The following is a 20,985-nucleotide window of genomic DNA, read 5'->3' on the forward strand; positions in this document are numbered from 1 at the left end:
AAAAATATTTACCTTAAAGTAGTTTCTTCAACATGATAAATTGTTTTTGTTTGGTGCCTTGTGTAAAATTAGGTCCTGTTTCTTATTCCTGTTTTTATATAAAAAAAAAACATTCATTTTATTTGACAGAAAGGCTATATTAAGCTCTACCCTGCTCCATGTAACCACATGTAGGCTGCTGTGATTTAAGTTAGATCTGTATGTATCTTGCACCTGCTGGCTACCAGTAAACATAAGTTGCATGCTTAGCATTAAAATGTGAGGCTGATCAACACCTTATAAATGTGGACAGATACAATTGTAGATATTTTTTCTTTGCAGCTTGGAGATTAAGTATTAAAAAGCAATCTTATGAGTTAAAACTCCAATCACTGATCACATTTTGACAATTTTTATGTGATATTTGATTCATTTTGGAAAGAAATACTCTGTTTAAGAATGGATTTTGATCTTCAAAGATACTGGTTGCAGAAGACATGTCAATTTCCATCAGGGACAGAAATAGGAAAATGTTCTTTGTGCCGTGTTTTTGCTGTTGCTCATGATCTCTTGATGCTGCGTTTTTTTTTAATTAAAAACATAATGCCTATCATAATCTTAGAAGAAAAAAAGTCTCAGGAACTTTCTGTTCTGGGTCAAATGACACGAGTGTACAGGAAAACTGAATAAAACCCATTGCAGTATTTGAGGAGTAAAACTGAATTTAGTGGAGTTCAATGAGGACATCTGCTTCACCTGCAAGCTTCGAGGGCCATTTGTCATCCTGCATGGCCCGCAGCTGTCCTCAGCTCTCAAAGATGGAGATGTCATGTTGCAATCGCCACATCATCCGAGTGATTTTGCTCTGCGTGCTTGCTTCCTTTTCTTGTGAAAAGGAAGAGCATTATTGGAAACAGTGCTTAGCAAACTGATAGGATAGAAAATACCTGATGCTGTTATAAAAGGAGCAACGCTGACTCTGCTGAAATGGCACAAAAGGTTCATAGTTTAATCTTTGGATTCTCAGAGGACAAAGGGAAGTGCTGCCGTCTTGCAGGTTGTACAGGAGGGTCTGTTAAGAGAAAGTGCTCTGCTTCTAGCTGCAGACATGTCTTTCAACTGACCATTTGTAGACATTCAATTTTTAAGCATGTCTTAACATTTACTAGGGCTGCTGTCATGTCAATCACACAGTTGTTTTATAAGAGTGCACTTGGAAACAACAACAAAAAAATCCTGTAACTGCAACAGATCGATGAAACAAATATTTTGTTTTACAGTGTCTTTACAAAAGTCTTTAAACTTTTATACATTTGATGATACAAACACAAAATTCCATTTTATCTTTTTCCAATTCCTCCATTATATTTAGGTGTGAACTTTTACTGGGCCACTCTAAAGGATTGTTTTAAGCTTGGATGTAGACTACTCCATTGTATCTCTGGCTGTGTGTGTTTAGGGTTGTCATCCTGTTGAAACACACCCATCGCCACAGCATGATGCCACTGCCACCATGTTCCAGGGTGGATCTGGTCTGTTGGTAGATTTACTGTCAGTTTTTTGTCCTACATGTCTGGCAAGCAGTATGTATCCCAAAAGGTTTTAAACTAATATGGCCACACCATCCTTTTGCTCAAGCTTTCTCTCATCCACTCCCACATTTCTAGTGAGCATTGTCTTGGGAGCTTTGCAGTTGCTTATAAGAGTAAATGGGACTGAACATAGATACAAAGCATTATTTGTGTAAAATTAGGAAACCATGCAACATTATTATCACACTTCGCAAATAAGTGTTATTTTGTGTTGGTCTACCATATAAAATCCCAAAGACATATTGTACTTTAAAGTTTGTGACTCTATGTAAAATGGGGAAGTTTCAGTAGTATGAATACATTTGCAATGAGCAAATCTAAGGGAGTAAAATCTTAAATGTTTTTGTCATTTAGGGGTCTATAACATGCAATGTTATCTTAACAAAAAAAAAGTAAAGTAGTGTATATTTTAGTTTAAAAACTAAAACCTGCAGATTTTTCCTGCAGATTGTTCTGCATTTTCATGAGAGGAAATTAAGTAAATTATATTATATGTCTATATTGTTGGCAAAATAGATAAAACTTGACCCAATGAAGTGGTATGCCATTGTAAAATATCTTGGCCTAAAGTGCAAAATGTCCTCCCTTTCTCTTCTGCTGTCACGATGCTCCCGACACTCTCTCTGTGCATTAGCATCTTCACCACTGTCATCTCAATTATGTGTGAGCATCTTTTGTAGTGAGACTCCATTGGATTGATCAAATATATTATTGTAATGCGGAATATGAAGACTCGTCCTTCACAATCTCACAATGTCTCTTTATGCATATGTGGACAAATTATCCTTATATAAGATCTCTCATGCTATTTTATTTAGGAAGAAATCTGTCTGTTTTTTTATGTTAAGAAAAAATAACTGCACTCAGCATAGTTGAGAGATGGAGATAAAGGAATACCACTCCCTCCAGAGGATTTATGAGCATTCTGTCCTGTAGGCAAGCACAAAAGGACACTGAATGACATATCTCATCTTCTCTATACAGAATATAACCCCATGCACTCTGGTAGATAATCATCTGCTGAAAATGCATCCAGTATGCAAACTCATATTTTTCTCTTTCCATCAGCTTGTTAAGAAACACTGGTTAAGGTTGAAGGACTGGAAAATCTCAAGGCTGTGTAAAACGTATACTGATGGGAGCTGAGATGATCTTAAACTGTTGTTATTGTTATGATTAAACAAAATATTTGTCTGCTATACATCTGGTGTGATGCAAAAGCTTCGACAAATTTTCCTACGGGAGTAGTAAAACTACATTTATTTAAGTACTGTCATGCTGTTTGAAAACTGTTCTGTCCAACATATCTAGATCTACCTCCATTCTTAACATTTTTAAGTGGTGCCTTCTTAACTATTTATCTATTTGTATTTAATAGTAGTTAAATACAAATCGGGTTTCACAAGTCAACAAGTACAACATTATTTTGAGATTTCTGGAAATAAATAATAATATAAATAATTATTACGGACCCCTGACATATCAGTATCTTTTGACATTAATCAGTTTTCATCATAAGTAAAAATTTAAACTTGGCCAAAAAGAACAACCAATATTTAATTTCATCTTGTTGCCTTTTGTGTTTGTGTGTCAGGATCTTAAGATACATGTGGTAGTAAGAGATTTGATAGATTGCTTAGAGATTTACCATGATACAAGATTTGTAGTTCAGTAACAAAAATTCTGTACCTGATCCTAAAACTGACAGGTAGCTAATACAGACAGACAAGGATATGGGAGACATGCTCATTCTTTCTTCTCAGTGTTAACACACAAGCTGCAGCAATCTGAACAAGCTGGTCCAGTGCTAAGAAGACCTGGGTTATCAAAACTGAAAGAATTGTTGTAGTTTGGAAGTAATAAAAGCATGGCTTACCATTACTAAAAGAATCACATTTTGATAAAACCCTAATTTGAGAAATTTTATTTCTCAAAGTTAAAATCACTGTCAAATATCACATTCAAATCCTTGATATGCAATTTCACAAAAGGCTTCAGAGAACCTTGATCTAAAGTAATTGTTCTGCAAAGATTCCTAGAACCAAAGAAAATGAACAATTGTTAAAGAGAAACTGAGTTAGTATATTTTATTAAAAATACATCCATATGGAAATATGCTAGTCAGTATGGATGGGAGAATAGAGCCTCTGGGCATCTTATTTTATGCTATTTGAAATAAAAATATATCTGAACTTGTGTAAATACAGTTTTTACAATAATCATCCTTTATTTTCACTGTGAATCTAAGAAAGAGCTCATGATTGGAGCTACATTATTGACATCAAAGCAAAGTGCCTTTTTGTCTTTGCTCATTAGAGGAAAATTGGAAGCTCAGTTAAGCTAGATGAGGATATCTACAACTTTGCAAACAAATTGGAAGCAATTTCCTAATTATTTGAATGGATTTGTTTCATAATATTTCAGATTATAGTTGTTATATGTTCTCGACTCGTCATAGCACCAGACATTGGTCAAATTTGACATAAATAACTAAATGTACTGTGAAAAGAATACATAAAGAAAATCAAGAAAACCTAAACTTTTTTTTTTCAATTAATAGTGTCCTCAAATAAGCACGGCTAATTACCAAGAAGTTGTGTAAGTACAAATTATAGTAAAAAATGTTTAAAACATGTTTTAAACATTTGAATAAAATGCACTTTATTTTTCTTTATAAATCACTTGTTTGCACTAGTGATTGAGATGGGACAATGATGATAGTAGTAGCACTGCTGCTCAACACTAATGTGAGTAAATTGTTGAGTAAACAATGGATGCTAATGAGACAGGTTTTTCAAGGGTATGCTTTTGGAATTTAATAACTGTCATGAAAAATAAAATCATTTATGCTTGGTATTTGCAAAATCCAAGAAAATAGAAGAATGTGAGTTAATTACATTTTTGCTCTCTTGCATGTTTGTGTGTGAAGTGTTTGAGCAGATCCTTCATCAGAATCATTCAGATCTTGAGTTTCTGTCATTTCTATTTCCGGATGATTGTTTAGGAGTTTAAGCCCAGAACTGCCTCAGATTCTACATCCCACACATACATACTGACTTTACAATAACAACTCTCATCTCTGTATTGCTTGCAAATGTAGACGATATATTTTCATTCAAAGTCAAAAGCATGCAATCAACAACATTCACTAATTCATCTTTTTTTTTTCTCCAGACTTCACCTCTGTGGAAGAGCAGAATGTTATCTTAGCACCATCCTCCCTGATACTGCAGCGCAGCCACAGTTCAGGGACCTTTAGAAGAAATTCCATCCTCCAAACGATAACCTCAATCTGCTCTCCAGCATTGGCTCTACTGGGAATAACGCTGCTTACACATACACACAGCCAGCCAGCCAGGAGAAGTGACAGTGTTGCTCTCCCGCCGCCCAAATCTGACAGCCATGATCCTGATCCTGAGAGGCCCCCTGCTACAGCTTAGATCAGGGATCAGCTTGCTGCTCGATGGCTAGACCTCAATACTCAAAGAGCTGGAGGCCTTTCTGATGAGGTAAGTTTCAGTCTCTCTGCTGCATTGGTTCTTTAACTTGAGTGCGAGCTGATTTTTTTTTTTTTTCTGCACTTGTTTTCTGTATCCAAGTGACTATCATGTCTCATTAAAACTGACGTGGTGTAGATTAAGCTTCTTCAAAACAGCCGTCAAAATGACTTGATTATTAGAATAAAATATAATGAGTGCAAAACTGTAAAAGTATAGACTGTTTAGTATTAAGGATCTTTAGGTTTTTATTTGCAATCTAATATAGCACATTCCACTGTGGCTTGGTTTTCTCATCTCTCCGACAAGCCATCAGACACGGTAACACAGTTCATTTCTGGGAGGCTGGATTCAATATTGAAACATTTATTAGGATACCTTGGCTCTCACCTTTGCTAATAAATTATTCATTAATGCTTAATGGTCTCCAGTTTTCTGCAGAAAATTGCACCATTGGGGTTCCTTGTTCAGTCAAGTTTAGAAGAAGCACATTTAAATAGAAAACTCTCTTTCCCTCTTTTGTCTAAGCTCCATATGAGAAATAGTGGAGCATAACGGGTATAGGCAACCTGCTAACAATGCTGATTTAAACTCAGCCTTGTGGTTTTGCTGCATGACTCCATCCTATCATTAAGCATTTGTCCCTGCAGACCTAAATTAATTTTGCTTTTTTCTCCATTCCAGAATCTCTCACTGCATTGTAGCACATGGATTTCAAGACTTCAAATGAAGAGGTTGGTAGGATTTAATCAGTCTGACAATTGACCGTAATTAAAGAAAGTGGCCAAGCATTTTAAAGCATTAGAACACAACATTAAGCCTCCCAGCATGTTTAAAAAGCTAAAGAGTAGAACTGCAGGAGAACATTTTTTCTTAACGGTTTTGCCTCTTATTCGCTACTTTAGCCTCTTAGAAGATGGTGATGATGGATGTACAGAAGCCACATCTTTATATCTGCTATTAATATGAAGTAGTGGTTAAGAAAAGATGTGCATCCTCTTTCAGTTAGAGGGTTTATATATCTGGAAACAATAAATAAAACATTTGTTACAGTAAATGTTGTTTATAGGTGCTGCTAATAACAAGCAGTGGATAGTGAGGTTCTATGCAGTAATTTCCAAACAATTTGAGGCCACTGAGAAGTATTGTAAATAAGTGAAAAATATTGAAGATAGTTCATCAATTTCCTAGAAATGGAAGCGGAGTGAATCAACCTATAGACATTATGTAAAATGAACTTTTTTGACCTTTTCATCATGTTATAATGTTATTCCCTCAACTCCTCCAGATTAGTGTGAGTAGCAATTAGCAAACGCCTGGTGGAACTGTGAGTCTGCTGAGCTTAGTCCAACAATCCTGAGAACTCAGGAGCTTCTTAAAGAGACAGAGGTCAAATTCAAGGCATCAAATTACAAAGTCAAATTTCTTCTTAGTTATGTTTAATATATAGAGCATATTTATAACAACTGAAGGTAACAGTTAATTGATTGTGGTATAAAATGGCTCTATGTACCTAAAAGGTATATAATACCACCTTGTTCATGACAGTACATTTAGAAAAATGTCTATAGCAGCCTGACTTGGACAGATGAGACCTTATCTTGACACGCAGTCGTCCCCTAATTACAAAGCCAGTGTGATGTTAGGTTTAGTTATATGTGTATCTTTTCTCTAGAATACAAACCTCAACTAACTGAAGGAAGACTGGGAAGATGATTGGCCTAAAAATTTCTTTTTTATTCTTGATACGTGAAACCTTAGCCTTAAAAGAGGGTGAGCTTCTATCTTATTATGACTCTACATCCTATGTGATGACAAAAGGACAGTTTTACAAGCATTAGCCCATACCTCACATTAGAATGCGCCTCCACATGGGTCTCAAGTGACCGTTTGCGATAAGCTCCGTGCTCCAGTTCCGCATGCCGATAAAGTAATATCACATATGAGGATCTGACTCACAGTCAGCGGGGGGCAATGCATGGCTCTATAAATGTTTTATTAAAAAAAAAAATCAGGAATTGCTTTCAGAGCAAACCACATAACAGACTTTATTATAGACATAGACATTAATCTGACACATGTCAAATCTGTCTGCGTCATGTTAATAGCTGTATTTTGACAGAGGTTCTGGTAAGTCATGCTTGCTCTGATGGAGAAATGACTGATGTTGTGTTGACAGGCTCTCTGTGTGTAAGCCCACCTCTGCTGACTAAAGAGAAAAATTAAGGCTTTTAAACTTCACATTCTTAATACTGGATCAGTAACTGTGTGAGAATATTTATATATAAAAAAAACTAAGAAGAAGTCTCGACAGTTCTTTGCAGCTTCACTGCCTGCATTAGATGTGAGCAATGTACAACAATGCTTTTCCTCCCGCTTTTTACGCTACACATCCCAATATAATATATCAAAGTACCCGTTTTAAAGACCCACAGTTTGTCTTGGCTTTAAACATTCAGGGATTATGGAGGAGCAGTCAGGATATACAAGACGGATTCATAGGTTAGGTAAGGGAATGCATCCACCGTCACTGCAATAAAAATGTCTGTAGCTATATATTCAGTATATTTTAAGTCTGCCTTGATGTCATTAGTCATTCCTGAACTATGCAGTGTCTTGCAAAAGTATTTAGAGCTTCTAAACTTTTCTGGATTTTGTCATTCTACAATGCCAAACTTCAATGGGATTTATTCAGGATTTTATGTGATAGACCAACACAAACATGTAAAATTGATAGAAAATGAAATTACTTCTACTATTTTGTCTGTTTACACAGTCCTGGTACCTCCTACCCCAATGGAAACAGCTGTTCTGTGAATGACTTTAAAAGTTTTTGACCAGTTTTTATTGTTAAAAGTGAGGAACACTGCAGACAGACAATTTATAAAATAATATACCAAGTTACATATAAACCCTACAGTATGTGCTGTGAAAATACATCACTGTGAACAAACCATCCAAGACTTGAACATTTATTCTTCTAGAGACTCTTTTCCTCCATTTGACTGGGCTGAGATATTTTGTAAAGAGGCCTGGGTCCCCACTTCAGTTTGTAGATGTAAACAGCTGTTATAGACATACCAGAAAAGACTTGGAGGTGTCATGTCATCAAAAAGCAGTTTTCTAAGTATTCTCTTAGGAATAAACACCATATTTTTGGATTTTTATTTTAAAAAAGACAACCTCTTGAAACCAGTTATGTGCTAGTTTGTGTTGATCATAAATTACAATAAAATGCATTGAGGTCTGGGATTGTAATGCAACAGAATATGAAAAAGTTTCAAAGGGGGTGCTTTCTTGTGCAAAACACCATAGTTGTAGTAAAGCATGAAAAAGTGAGGGCTCACTTACAAATTTAGCAAACGGACAAGACATTGGCCGTTTTGTGGTAATAATCAGCCTGGACTGCCATCGAATGTTGCCTGACCAATCTGATCTCAGTTAGCTTTCTTCCGTCCTCTGTCCACTTGTTAAATTGTGAGGTAAACTACAACCATGGGGCTTAATCTCAAATGAAGCCAGTAATACTTCCTTCATCATGAGGCACACATCATTATAGAGCAAAAAAGTACTTTGAATCAGCATGACTTCATGCTCATTCTCACTCTTGGGGCCTCATTTAACTAACTTCTGGGTTGATGGAAAACTACTGCTGTTTTTTCCACTCTTTGATATTGAAATGCATTATTTCTAAATGTAACTTTCTTTCTGCTGTTCTTGTAGGTGTAACCCATCTCGCAACACACTCCGATCAACTTAGAGAACTTTAGAAAGAATGTAATTTGAACAATTGATTAAATTTGTATACAGAGTTCATTACCAGAAGAAACACACAGTTGCTCCACTTTCTTTTTATGTGCTGTTTACCCATCCTATGTTCTATGGTCTGACACAAATCCTGACACAAATTACCATTACCTTTTTCCTTGTGTCATATTAGAATGTCACACAAGAACTTACAGAATTCTTGTAACTTACAGAATCAACTCACAAATGTGTGAAATACACATATGATTTTTGCAAACATGCAGAAATATTAAAATCATTTCTCATTTCATTATACATTTATACCAAGAAGCCAGATATTCTTTTATTTTGAAGAATAGTTACAAAATGTATCAACCTTCTTTAAATTCATGTTCCCACCTGTCCTTTAGTTAGCTTTCATTGTTTTGTTTGAAGAGCAAATGAAGAAATGCTCAACACAAAAATATATGGAAATGTGATGAAAAGTACTTGAAATCATGCCCTTGAGAAATTGAAAAAGAAAGAAAAACTTCAGCAAATGTCCGACACAAACCTTGACTGATACATGGTTATTCATCAACTATGCCAATATTTTAGTTGAATACTCCTTGAGAAAGTTTTTGGGCACAAAGTTACCTTTTTTGATCTATGTAAGGGTGTAATTTTTAATTTGAATTTATTTTTTTAGATTTAGCTAGTGACATGGGAGTTAGGAGTCTTTTAAATTAGGTGCCATAACAAGAAAGCATTTCATGGAAGATGGTCTGACACTAGTCAAAAAATGAGCAAAACATAAGTCAAAATAAAATTTTAAAATGCCTCCAGAAAACCTCATGAAATATTTTTCACCACCACTTCAAAAGGTTTTAGCAAAATCTGCCTCTTCTCAAGTAAAGCATGAAGAAATGAAAGCTCACTTACAAACTTAACAAAGTGCTCTAGGCATTTGTCTTAAAATGAAATAAAATACAGAGGTTTGTAGTTGTGCTGTAACAATAGGTGAAAAAATTTGAAGGGTACAACTTTTGCAAGGTATTTTATTTACTTAATGAAGTTAAAAATAGCAAAAAGAAAGCACCTTTTAATTGCACCTTTCATATTTCCCTCCCTGCTAGTTCTTAAAATTATGCTCCCTGTATAGAACAAGATGTCCTTGCTTCATTACTTATGTTGTCAGTAAAATGTAATACACTCTATCTCAGAGCAAAGATGATGATGCAGATTGGACTGTTAGGAGGGGAGTGATGGTGCACCTTAAAATTGGATGGAAGATAAAGCTAATTATTTGCAGTATAAGAGGCACAGCAGGTCAGACGACACTTAGTCAAGTGAGAGGCTGGCTGACCTCAATAATACACAGACACTACTGCCCTCATTTCGCTTCACTAATGATGCTTGCGCAGACACATATTACTTCAAATAATGTGAATTAATGCCTCACTCATTCAATTTCCAACACCATGGCTGGAGGTGAGAGTGGATGGGCTCAGTTTCTTGCGCTTCCCAATCACATCTTAAATATATAAACTGACTATTACCCGAGTTTAAACTTCCAGCAGCAATGAAGCTCAGTGTCTTATCTGCTCATATGCGTCATATGCTGGGTGACAAGGATGCTGACACTGGTGGCTTTCTTCTATTAGCAGTCTCATCAGGTGAAGGTGCTCCTCTTATTCAGACCTTTTTTAAGTCAAGAACGGGACCGGCATCACAATTAGCCTTGAAGGAGGAAAGGAGATGCAGAATGCAAATTTATGCAGATTAGCGTGTTGTTAAGGGACCGTTGGAAATACATGCACAGTCCTCACTTTTGCTTGTTATGAAGTAGAAACAAACGTAGCGTTTAGTTTAATATATATTTTTTTCTTTTGGTCTTTCCATGTCACAGCTTCCTGATTCGACTGCAGCCTTTCTCTCAGGCTAAATGAGATGACACAATCTGAGAGCACCTTTGTCTATGAAATAATACAAAGCACACAGAAAGCAAATCATTTTCGGGACTCTCAAAATACAGTTCAATATTTGAAGTCATAAATCCATTTTTATCTTTATTTCTAAAAGAAATGGTTCCCTACTTGTTTTGATATTAGTATTAACAATTAAAGCATTGGGAAAAAATGGAAAATAACAGACATCAGCCAGAACTAATTTCCATGTTCATCCTGCAACGAGGGTTCTCAATGACATTTCATTTCATGGCCAGTTAATTTTGTCATGGGAGGAATGATGAATGATTTTATCTCTCTGACTGTTTGCAGACAAAGACTGGGATTTATTTGATGCAAGAAGGTAATGAGGAGCCATTTAATATTCGACTACACTTGGCCAAAGATATTCTGACCATTCAAGAACAAGATGTCATCTGCATTTCAGGAGAACCTTTTTATTCAAGCGTAAGTAACCCAGTCAAAGTCATGGTTCTGCATGTGTTCACAACACATCTACATCAGTAGAATCATGCCCTATAAATGAAATATGTTCATTAAATAGTGATTCACCTGCTGATCTTGTTGTGTTGAATATAGCATTTAGCTCTCATTTGTCATCACTTCCGACAGCTTTTCCTTTGCATGCACTCTTTCTCATGAGAAACAAGGCTAGAGACTATGGCCTTTACCAAAATGGCATTCATGTAATAACATTTTCCCGGATAAAAGTCGTCACAGACAAATGGAGGTTTGCGTCCTCCAAAACATTGTTACTAATCTACGAAAAGGTCAAAGACATAGAAGTCCAGACACATCTTTAGCGTGTCAAGTGAGGACGTTTTTAACCTTGCAGACGAGTTAAACTTTCCCCTGATAAAACTTTACTGCATCGGAGACAGACGAGTGGACTGAGGGGCCTTATGTTTCATTTGTTATGGCAGAATGTGTTGGCCTTCCTCCTGTTCCAACACATCCCCACCCTGTCGTGCTTGGGTCGCCATCTGGCACTGGTTTGATAAGGCAGAGGAGGGACTTGCTTAAACAGCGTTACGCTTAGTTGCACCAATTGGTTCAAAAATGCATCAAGGAAGTTTTCAGCCTCTAAAAATTGATGTGAATTCACATTGCACAAGACTTCATAGCTTATTTCTGTTTTCTAACTTTATATTTTAGAAATGGTTATATTCTTGCAAATGTATGGTAAAGTTTATGTATTCATCAAAAGCCATTTTTCCCAGGATAGAATAAGGACACAGTACACAACTTCTTGATATTTAAAAACTAGAACTGCATACACACATTTGCATTTATGGAGGAGTTTCTATAATACGCACGCAGTTAATATATGCTCAAATAAATACAAACACATATTAGTTGATTAATTGTTACTTTTCAAGTTGCATGTTAATCTCAATTTTGTAGCCATCAACAAGCTTTGGGCATAAATCTGGCTGCATATTTTATCACTTAATTTTTATCATACACAAATAGTTTGGAGTTAGGACTTTTCTTTAGTTGGTTAGTTAGCTTCCAGCTTTTAAATAATGTTCAGGTTTTGGATTTAAGAATGGAAGGCTTGGGAGGCTTTGAAATCATAACCTTAACCAATTACAATTACACATGAAAGCAAACTGAATTTCCAATTCAGGATCCAATAAGGCTCCGTCTGGAAACTGCTGAACAGTGGTGGAGAAAGTACTCATACAATGTACTTAAGTAAAAGTACAAATACACAGACAAAAATTTACTCAAGTAAAAGTCAAAGTACCACATTATTATTTTACTTAAGTAAAAGTAATAAAGTACAAGCTTTTAAAACTACTTAAGTATTAAAAGTAAAAGTACTTGCCGACCATAATACCTAACGGCTTATATAATGTCATTAAGTGTACCTATCGTATTTAGTTTTAATAAATCAGTAATGTACCATTTTAATGAGCAATGCTGCAGATAAAGCATGTTTTTATTGTGTTAACCCCCTGTGACAGTTTAGATTTAGATATTTTATTCTATGCATCAGAATTCCAGGGATGACCTGCAGGGTTACATGTAATTAGGCAAAATGAGAGAAATTATTATACCTTTGAAATGTTTTATTTAATTCAAAATAAACACGTTCAAAAGAAAATTGTTTCCCTGAAAAAAGGGACTTTAAACTGACCTAACAAACATCAAGCGATTTGGAAACATCTAGTCTTTCGTCCTAACAAAACATGAACTTAACTTTTTGGCCAGCTATTTTGAGAGAACTCTTAACAGAAAGGGGCTGACAATAAACACCTTCCAGGCAGGGGGGGTACGGCTGACTCTGTGGGCGGGCATGTCCGCCAATGTCGCCGGACTTGCGACAACTGCGTCTCATTGGAACCCATATTCTAATTTATTGAATATGACTGTAACTGTTACATGGAGATTATTTTAATGGCGCTAACATTTATTCAATAACCAGGACGTGAAGGAGTTTAGCGTCAACTTATATGTAACATTCATGGCGGGAGACGTGATCACGACCGCAGTAATCACTGTTACTTGCAAGTTCATGCTAGCTTATAACAATATACAGTAATCGTATTTATTTACTGCAGTCGAGTTCAACAAAAAGCTTGCTAAGATTACATAAAACTTCACTAACACAAATTAATTTAACATCGATAGCGTTTAGCAACTTAACTTACCTCAATATGTTTTTTCAAATTTGATGGTGAATTTTTGAAAGATAGAATTTCATGCTTTCGGGGAAGGCAAAGGCGGCATTGGAATCTCCAGGAAGCGTTTTTTGACCCAGTTATTTCGAAGAAATCTTTTAAATAAGGCCATGGGTGGGGCAGGTCTTCTGGAGGATGACTATCCTTGGACTCCATTCTGGGAGTTAATGATTCTGCAGGTCCTACGTACTGTGCTGCTCTTCTTGAGGGAGGGCCTAATGGTTATTTCCCGCTTTGGATTGGTTCAGCGGACTGATTCTGCTCTCGCCATTGGATACTTTCAAACTAACGAACAAATCAAAAAACTGAAATGTGTCTTGGATGTAACGAGTAACGAAACGCTATATAGAAATGTAGTGAAGTAGAAAGTACAGATACTTACTGTTAAATGTAGTGGAGTAAAAGTAGAAAGTATCCATTATTAAATCTACTTAAGTAAAGTACAGATACACGAAAATTGTACTTAAGTACAGTAACGAAGTACTTGTACTTCGTTACTTCCCACCACTGCTGCTGAAACACCTATTTCAATGCCTATGTCAAAGCAGGTTCAGATTTAACTGTTTCTGAGAGTACAGCTACCAAGAATGCACATTTTGGTTCAATACAAACACTTATTCCATTGTGACATTTGCTGAAACCAGCAGATATCACAATGGATGAAGGAAAAACCCTCTGGAGAAAGATTTTATAGCGAAGCTGCACAAACATTTTGTTACTTGTCCACAATGAAAACAAAAATGTTTGGAGGTGTCAAGGTGAGCCTTAAAACCCTTAAAAAACACTGTTCCAACTGTGAATCAGGACATTGGCAGCATAATTCTTATTGTCTGTTTTGGTGCCAGTTGTTGTGGTATTGCACAATGTTGGTGGAATGATTGATCTGGAGGACTATGAACAAATATATCTTACCTTAAAAAAGCTAGTTGGCTGGAATTTGTTCTAGTAGTGCAAAGGGTTGCAAATAAAGTTGATTTTGAAATTAATATAGTTTTTGTGGAATGAACTCTACAATTTCTGCAGAGAAGAGCAGTTAAATATCCAGCTAGGAATCTGCCAGAAGCTAACATCTTTCTATTAGTCAATTCTATTGGTGGGGATGTATCGGCATGTAAGACTACACTAACTAGTCACTTAATTAGGTACGCCCTGATCCCCATTTTACTTTCAGAAACGACTTAATTCTTGATGACACAGATTCAACAATTCAATTCCTTAGAGACTTTGATCAATATTAACTTGATAACACCCCTCAGTAGCTGCAGATTTGTTGGCTGCACATCCATGATGTAAATTTCTCATTCCACTTCTACTCAGAAGTGCTCTGTTGGACTGAGAGCTGGTGACTGTGGAGGCCACTGGAGAACAGTAAATCAAGTGCCATGTTTAAAAAAAACAGTTTGACATTTTTGGGGATTGTTGGTATTCCCGCTAGAAGTATCAATGAGAAGACTGTAATGCTGTGATCACAAAAATTATTCATGACCAACAACAATGCTCAAATTGTGGCAAATAACAAAAATGTCTCACACCTTTACAGCACCAACACCTACCTGAATTATTGATGACAGAGATAGCACATTTTGTCATCTTCTACTCTTGTGGTCCATTTGGTCCAACATTTATTCTCCTGTGTGTTCAGAGACAGCATTCCTCATACCTTTGTTCTAACGAGTTATTTGAGCTACTGTTGCCTTACTATCATGTCGAACCAGTCTGCCCACTCTGCTCTGACCTCTGACATTAATAAGGCATCAACTGTCGCACATTGGATATTTTCTCTTTCATAGACCATTCTCTGTGAACCCAGGAGATGGTGGAAAATCTCAGTGGATCAGTAGTTTCAGAAACGCTCAGACCAGCCCATCTGGCATCAACAACCATGACATATTAAAATACACTTAAACCCCCTCTGCTCCCCATTCTGAGCTTCAGCAAGCCATTTTCACCACATATAAGTGCCTAAATGTTTTGAGCCCTCTAACGTGATTAGCTCATAATGTTATTTGCAGTTTCCACTGTGTGTTCATCAGAGAAGCCAACGGTTGTATAAAACTGTTTATAATCTTTACCCTGTGTTAAGAAAAAAAAAAAAATCCAAATAGTTTCAAACCTGTGCACACAATTCTTGCTTTTTAAATATCATTACAGTTTTATGTTAAATTTTTATTCCACCAATGAATCATGACCAAATTGCTTAACTAATAAAATAATAAATAAATAAATCCTATAAACAGTATGATATCAATGTGTGTTTCCAAAGGCATGACCAGAACATTATGCCACTATGCTATGCTAATACTAATATCTAACTATTAGAGATTGGCATTCTTGTTACAAACTGTTTATATTCTTGTTGCTTTTGTCTGATTTTCTTGAATGATAACTTAGTTCACAGCTAAATCACTAAAAACAATGAGAAGAGTAAAGCAAGCAGCTGGATTGTTCCTAGTGTCTAATTCTTAATAAACTCTCTTAATTCACCATCATAAGTGGAACACGAAACAAAAAACATTTTGAATCCTAATGACTTTAATATTAGTCAGAATCTCATACTAAATATGCTGTAGGTCATATTTTAAAGTTGTTTTTTTTAAATCAGGATATTCTCTTTTTTTGATGAAAGCAGACTCACGGGAAAATCATCTGTAAATCATTTGTAAAGATTCATTTTGAACTTGGTTAATGCTATGACAAAAATAGCCACATTCTCATTCATCCAGCTAACCATGAAGCTTGTTCCACTGCTGTCTGTTATTGAACATCAGATCATGATCTCCCCATGTAAAGAAAGCTTTGCTAATTTGTTTGTTTTAATTAGATTGAGACATAATCATTCATGTGGACCTAAGAGAAAATAACAGTCACAATGTGACTCCACGCTGTCAGTTTTAGTGCACATTAAAAGTAAATGGAGTGCTATTTAAGTTCATTTTTTATCTTGATTTATGCCCTTTCATTATTACTACATTTGAATTTAAGAGCGATCCCTGACAGGTCTGACAGCAGCCTAATCTCATCTTTTCCCTCTAACTGCAGGAGAGAACTGTAACAATCAGACGGCAGACGATTGGAGGGTTTGGTCTCAGCATCAAGGTAATTTAGATCTCAGCTGATTAGGTTGCCCAACCTGACTTCTTTAAGTTGAGTGTGGACAAGTGTTATTGATCATTTCCTTGTCGAACTGCAACAAACTGCCTTTATGTTCCAGCTCATTTTGCATTGCCTCCACAGGGTGGAGCAGAGCACAAAATCCCTGTTGTGATATCAAAAATATCAAAAGAACAAAAAGGTATCAGATCCATTTTGTTGATGTTTTTCATCTCCTGATGTTTCAACCCTCTAATTTGTGCTTGCTATAAAGTGTTTGTTGTTGCTCTGTTTGTTTCCAGCTGAACTCTCTGGGCTGCTTTTCATCGGAGACGGCATCCTTCAGGTAAAAATGTCACATTAATGTTTTCTTCTCTCATTGTGCAAAATAACACACCCGGTGTATTTAATAATTCATGTGCCACATGTCCCGGAAACTATGTGAAATAATTACTCATCCACACGGCCAAAAGTCTCATTTATCACATATATTTCAGCCAAAGCACATAGTGTCCCACATGGTAACTGTGGGAGACATGTAATTAAGATGCTTGTATTTACACTTTTCAGTGTAGTACAATTATATTGCTGTTTTTTTTTTTTTGCCATCTTACAACTAAAATCTTATCAAATTTTATGTGAGAGAGCAACTAAGTACAGTGTACATGTAAAGTAGAAGAAAAGGATATTTTATTTTACAGATAAAAATCTGAAGTGTGGCATTAACTCCCTTATTTTAAGACCACTAAGTAAAATCTAGAGCAACCAACTGCCTCCAGAGACCTAATTAGTAATCAGAGTCCATCTAAGTGTAATATAATCCCACTTTTGAGATTATATTGTAATACACAGTAATTGCACTTGTTGGTGAACACACCAGACAAGTCTCCACCATTAATGTTGTTGAGAAGAATGGGTAATAATTTCAGTCCTTAGATTTGCTAGGTTGATAAACAAGGTAGTGGCAGTAACATGGTGAGGCAATGTTTTTTTTTGTTGTTTTTTTTTGCATTGACAGCTAAGATGGTCAGAGTTGATGGGATGTTGGATAAAACTAAATACAAGATATTCATGAGAGAAAATGTGGTAGAGGCTTTTAAAGACCAGAGACTGGTTTAAAGTTTTACCTTTTTGAGTATGACAACTAAATTTAAAGCTATAGCTGCAACAGAATGGCTCAGATCAAACCATATTAAAATGATTCAGTGAAATGTCATACCCACATCTAACTGGCCTCATATTTCATGGTGAGGTGGTCTAAGGGAGTGGATACATAACTCATTCAGAGCTTTATTCATAAACAATTGAGAACCATGCATTATTTGCCATTCATTTTGTAATTATTCAACTTTGTACATTACTTACAGCCACAATAAAACATTTTATTAGATTCCAACCAGAAACGTGCAGCTAGATTGTCACAGATTGTGTGAAAGTTTGAATACTTTTGAAAGGCACCATAGTATGCGTCTCTCATTAATCATTTTGTAGAAAGCTTTAGTGCTTTGGTGGTGAAATGTTATTCAGAGGACTGATGTTACTGTTGTTTTCTAGATAAATGGAATAAATGTCAGAAGCTATCGCCACGAGGAAGTGGTAAGCTGTCAGCTCATATTTCATAGTTTCTTACACAGAAACAACTCTTTCAACAGCTTATCTTGTCTTATTTTGATGATTTGCATCTTTTTGACATGTAAAGCCACTTTTTTCCCTCTTTCATCCCTTCTTATAAGCAACTGTAAGAAATCATATGCAGCTTCTTTAAATCCCTTATCTTGGATTTCCATTTCCATTCTTAGCTCGACACTGCCATGCTATGTCTCATCCTCAGCAACCCCCCAGTGAAGAAAAAACTTTGCTCTTTGCAACTTGTAGGTGCAGGTTTTGAGAAATGCAGGTGAAGAGGTAACCCTAACGGTGTCGTTCCTGAAGAAGACTCCTGCCTTTTTGAAACTGCCGCTGTGTGAGGACTGCACATGTAAGAACCTTCCACCAAACGCTGAAGCACTGGAAAGTAATTAACCAGGATTATTTTTAGCTGGTCTTATTTTCTGTCTAGAAGTGGTTGTCCTGGAAACAATAAACTCAAGCCTCTTTGAGAAAAATAAAAGTGACGTTTATATACAGTCAATGGACAACATTCACTTTTTCTCTCTGTGTGACACTAAATCAAACTAAAGGTTTAATATTTTAAACTGGTTAGGATTACTAATATTACTTGGATTTGCTAAATGTCAGAATAATAAGAGTTTTAGATATATTTTTAGACTTTCTTTAGAGTCTGATGTTTACATATATTGTATTTATGGCTTAAATGTCTTTTAATTTAAAGTTTTGCTCAAAGATTTGGGGTATCCTAGCACAAGCTTCTACATAGTTTTGGATATTTGGCTCCTTTTGACAGAACCAATATTACTGGATCAGTTTTGTAAATGGACTGAATTTATATAGGACATTTCTAGTTGCACTGACCGCTTATAGCATTTCACAGTGCTCTAATTAAAGCATTTTGCAGTGCTTTAAGTAGCAAGAAAGTAATGAAAAAGACAGATAATTCTGGCATTTAGCAAATGGAAAAAAAACCAAAACATTGTAATCCCTTACTGACCTAAAATTGACCTAGAAAAAACAGGATTGTGTCTTTTTATACAGCATATGAAATTCAACTATGTCTTTCTAAACATAACAAATTGACCACTTGGTTGTTTGAGTCCAAAAAAGATGCTACTTTGTTAAGGAGCGAAAAAGGCAAGGTGACTCGTGTCGAGCTCCACAAAAGGCGCTAAAGACCAAGCTGAAAGAATTGACTCATTGCTCATTGTGGTGCAATTGATTGTGTCTCATGAGAGAACTTCAGCTCATCATCAGACATGAAAGCTTTTGTAAAATCCTTTTATATGCGTATGTAGGCCAGGTTGACTGGCCGTCAGTCAGTCGACTGAATACAAATTGGCACAAAGCAGGAGCCAGCAATGGAGCAGAACAAAGTAACAAGCGCTTGCTGATGAGACAGATGGAGAAAATAATGTATAATATATACGTCATTTTTTAGCCTTTATGTACTTGCTTCATTTCTAGGCATTCCCAGTGACCAGAGTAGTGGGACATCATCTCCTTTGTGTGACAGCGGCCTGCACTTAAACTACCACCCCAACAACACGGTATTGTTCTTCAGACTGTGTGACTGAACGATTCCATAACTGTCCTGCAGTCGTGCAACAAGCGTCTCATTGTCACTACCAGCGAGTTGTTTCCATGCAACTGTCACTGCACATTGATAACCATGACGCTCTATCTTTACCGCTTGAAAAGGGGTGAATCAGCTCTAATCTGCAGCCTGTTTGTACATCTGCAACACCAGTAGCTGCAGCAGTGGCATCAGTTGATATGTGAAAGACTTCACACACACAAAATAAAATCCTCTTCTAACTTATCCTTCATACTGTTACAGGACACATTGTCCTGCTCGTCCTGGCCCACTTCTCCGGGGCTTCGGTGGGAGAAGAGATGGGTGGACCTGCGCCTTATTCCTCTGTTACACTCACGCTTGTCGCAGTACATCCCCGGCTCTGACGTTTGCAGGTGAGTTGTGAGGCAGAATCTTGAAGCACAGGGCTGTTTTTTTATTTTTCAAGGCTCAATATAGTAGTTGTGCTGAGATCTCTTTCTTGGGGATTTTAAAACGGAGCACTCTGCTGAGGTCCATCTATAAATAGACCATATTTTATGATTTTTCAATGTGGCTCCTTTGGTCATACCTTGCTCGCTTTGATAAAAATGAACTTTTTTGTGGTAAGTAGTTCATAAATCTAGCACAACATCCTTTTTACATACTTACTTTGCTTCCAACTGAACTAAACCCACAAAACATAATAAATAAAGCAGTAAGCTCGATCTTACTTACTAAGCCACTAATATAAACCAGTAATAAAACTGCCTTCTATTTATGAGCTCTTTGGGTCCCTCATAGATAGAGGCTGCAAAAGAGTCTAGACTGAGGAATTCCTGAAGGACAACAATTCTAAACCTTTAGAGAAAGTTACAATGAAAAGGTTTAGAACTGCAATAATTAATCAGATTAATCATAATTAATGGATTAGAGGAATAATCACCAACTAATTTAGTAATTGAATATTTGTTAACTAGAGTACACAGGCTCTGAAACAGGCCATTGCTGAAGGAACAACACACTCAGAGCAGTAATTAAGCCAAAACTTTACAAAGTATATGTAATTTTTTTCAGATAACAAACCTACTTTGTCTGTAAATGTGCTCTACACAGAACTCCTCAAGTAGCATCATTTTAACTTCACCTTGTTCAAATTCTCTTTAAAAATCCTCCCATTATCACCTTTTGCTATCCAATTATAATTAGTTATTTGAAAACATAGTTAACAAATCAACTCTACACAAGTCAAGCAGGAAGGGCTGAGCTTTTCACATGTTG

General features: G+C 36.2%; 1 protein-coding gene across 1 annotated transcript in view; it reads left to right on the top strand.

The window, feature by feature from the left end:
• The window catches only part of sntg1 (syntrophin gamma 1), a 63,674-nt gene that overhangs the window by 15,493 nt on the left and 27,196 nt on the right, over window positions 1-20,985 (top strand). Inside the window, exons 2-11 of the mRNA XM_023336198.1 lie at window positions 4,746-5,080; window positions 5,753-5,802; window positions 11,074-11,208; window positions 16,488-16,544; window positions 16,683-16,740; window positions 16,841-16,884; window positions 18,093-18,134; window positions 18,414-18,516; window positions 19,617-19,699; window positions 19,990-20,120. Coding sequence (XP_023191966.1) covers window positions 5,776-5,802; window positions 11,074-11,208; window positions 16,488-16,544; window positions 16,683-16,740; window positions 16,841-16,884; window positions 18,093-18,134; window positions 18,414-18,516; window positions 19,617-19,699; window positions 19,990-20,120 — 680 coding nt within the window. The 5' untranslated portion in view covers window positions 4,746-5,080; window positions 5,753-5,775. The remainder of the gene's footprint in view (window positions 1-4,745; window positions 5,081-5,752; window positions 5,803-11,073; window positions 11,209-16,487; window positions 16,545-16,682; window positions 16,741-16,840; window positions 16,885-18,092; window positions 18,135-18,413; window positions 18,517-19,616; window positions 19,700-19,989; window positions 20,121-20,985) is intronic.

This window comes from Xiphophorus maculatus, chromosome 6, assembly GCF_002775205.1.
Source record: "Xiphophorus maculatus strain JP 163 A chromosome 6, X_maculatus-5.0-male, whole genome shotgun sequence".
Lineage (NCBI taxonomy): Eukaryota > Metazoa > Chordata > Actinopteri > Cyprinodontiformes > Poeciliidae > Xiphophorus > Xiphophorus maculatus.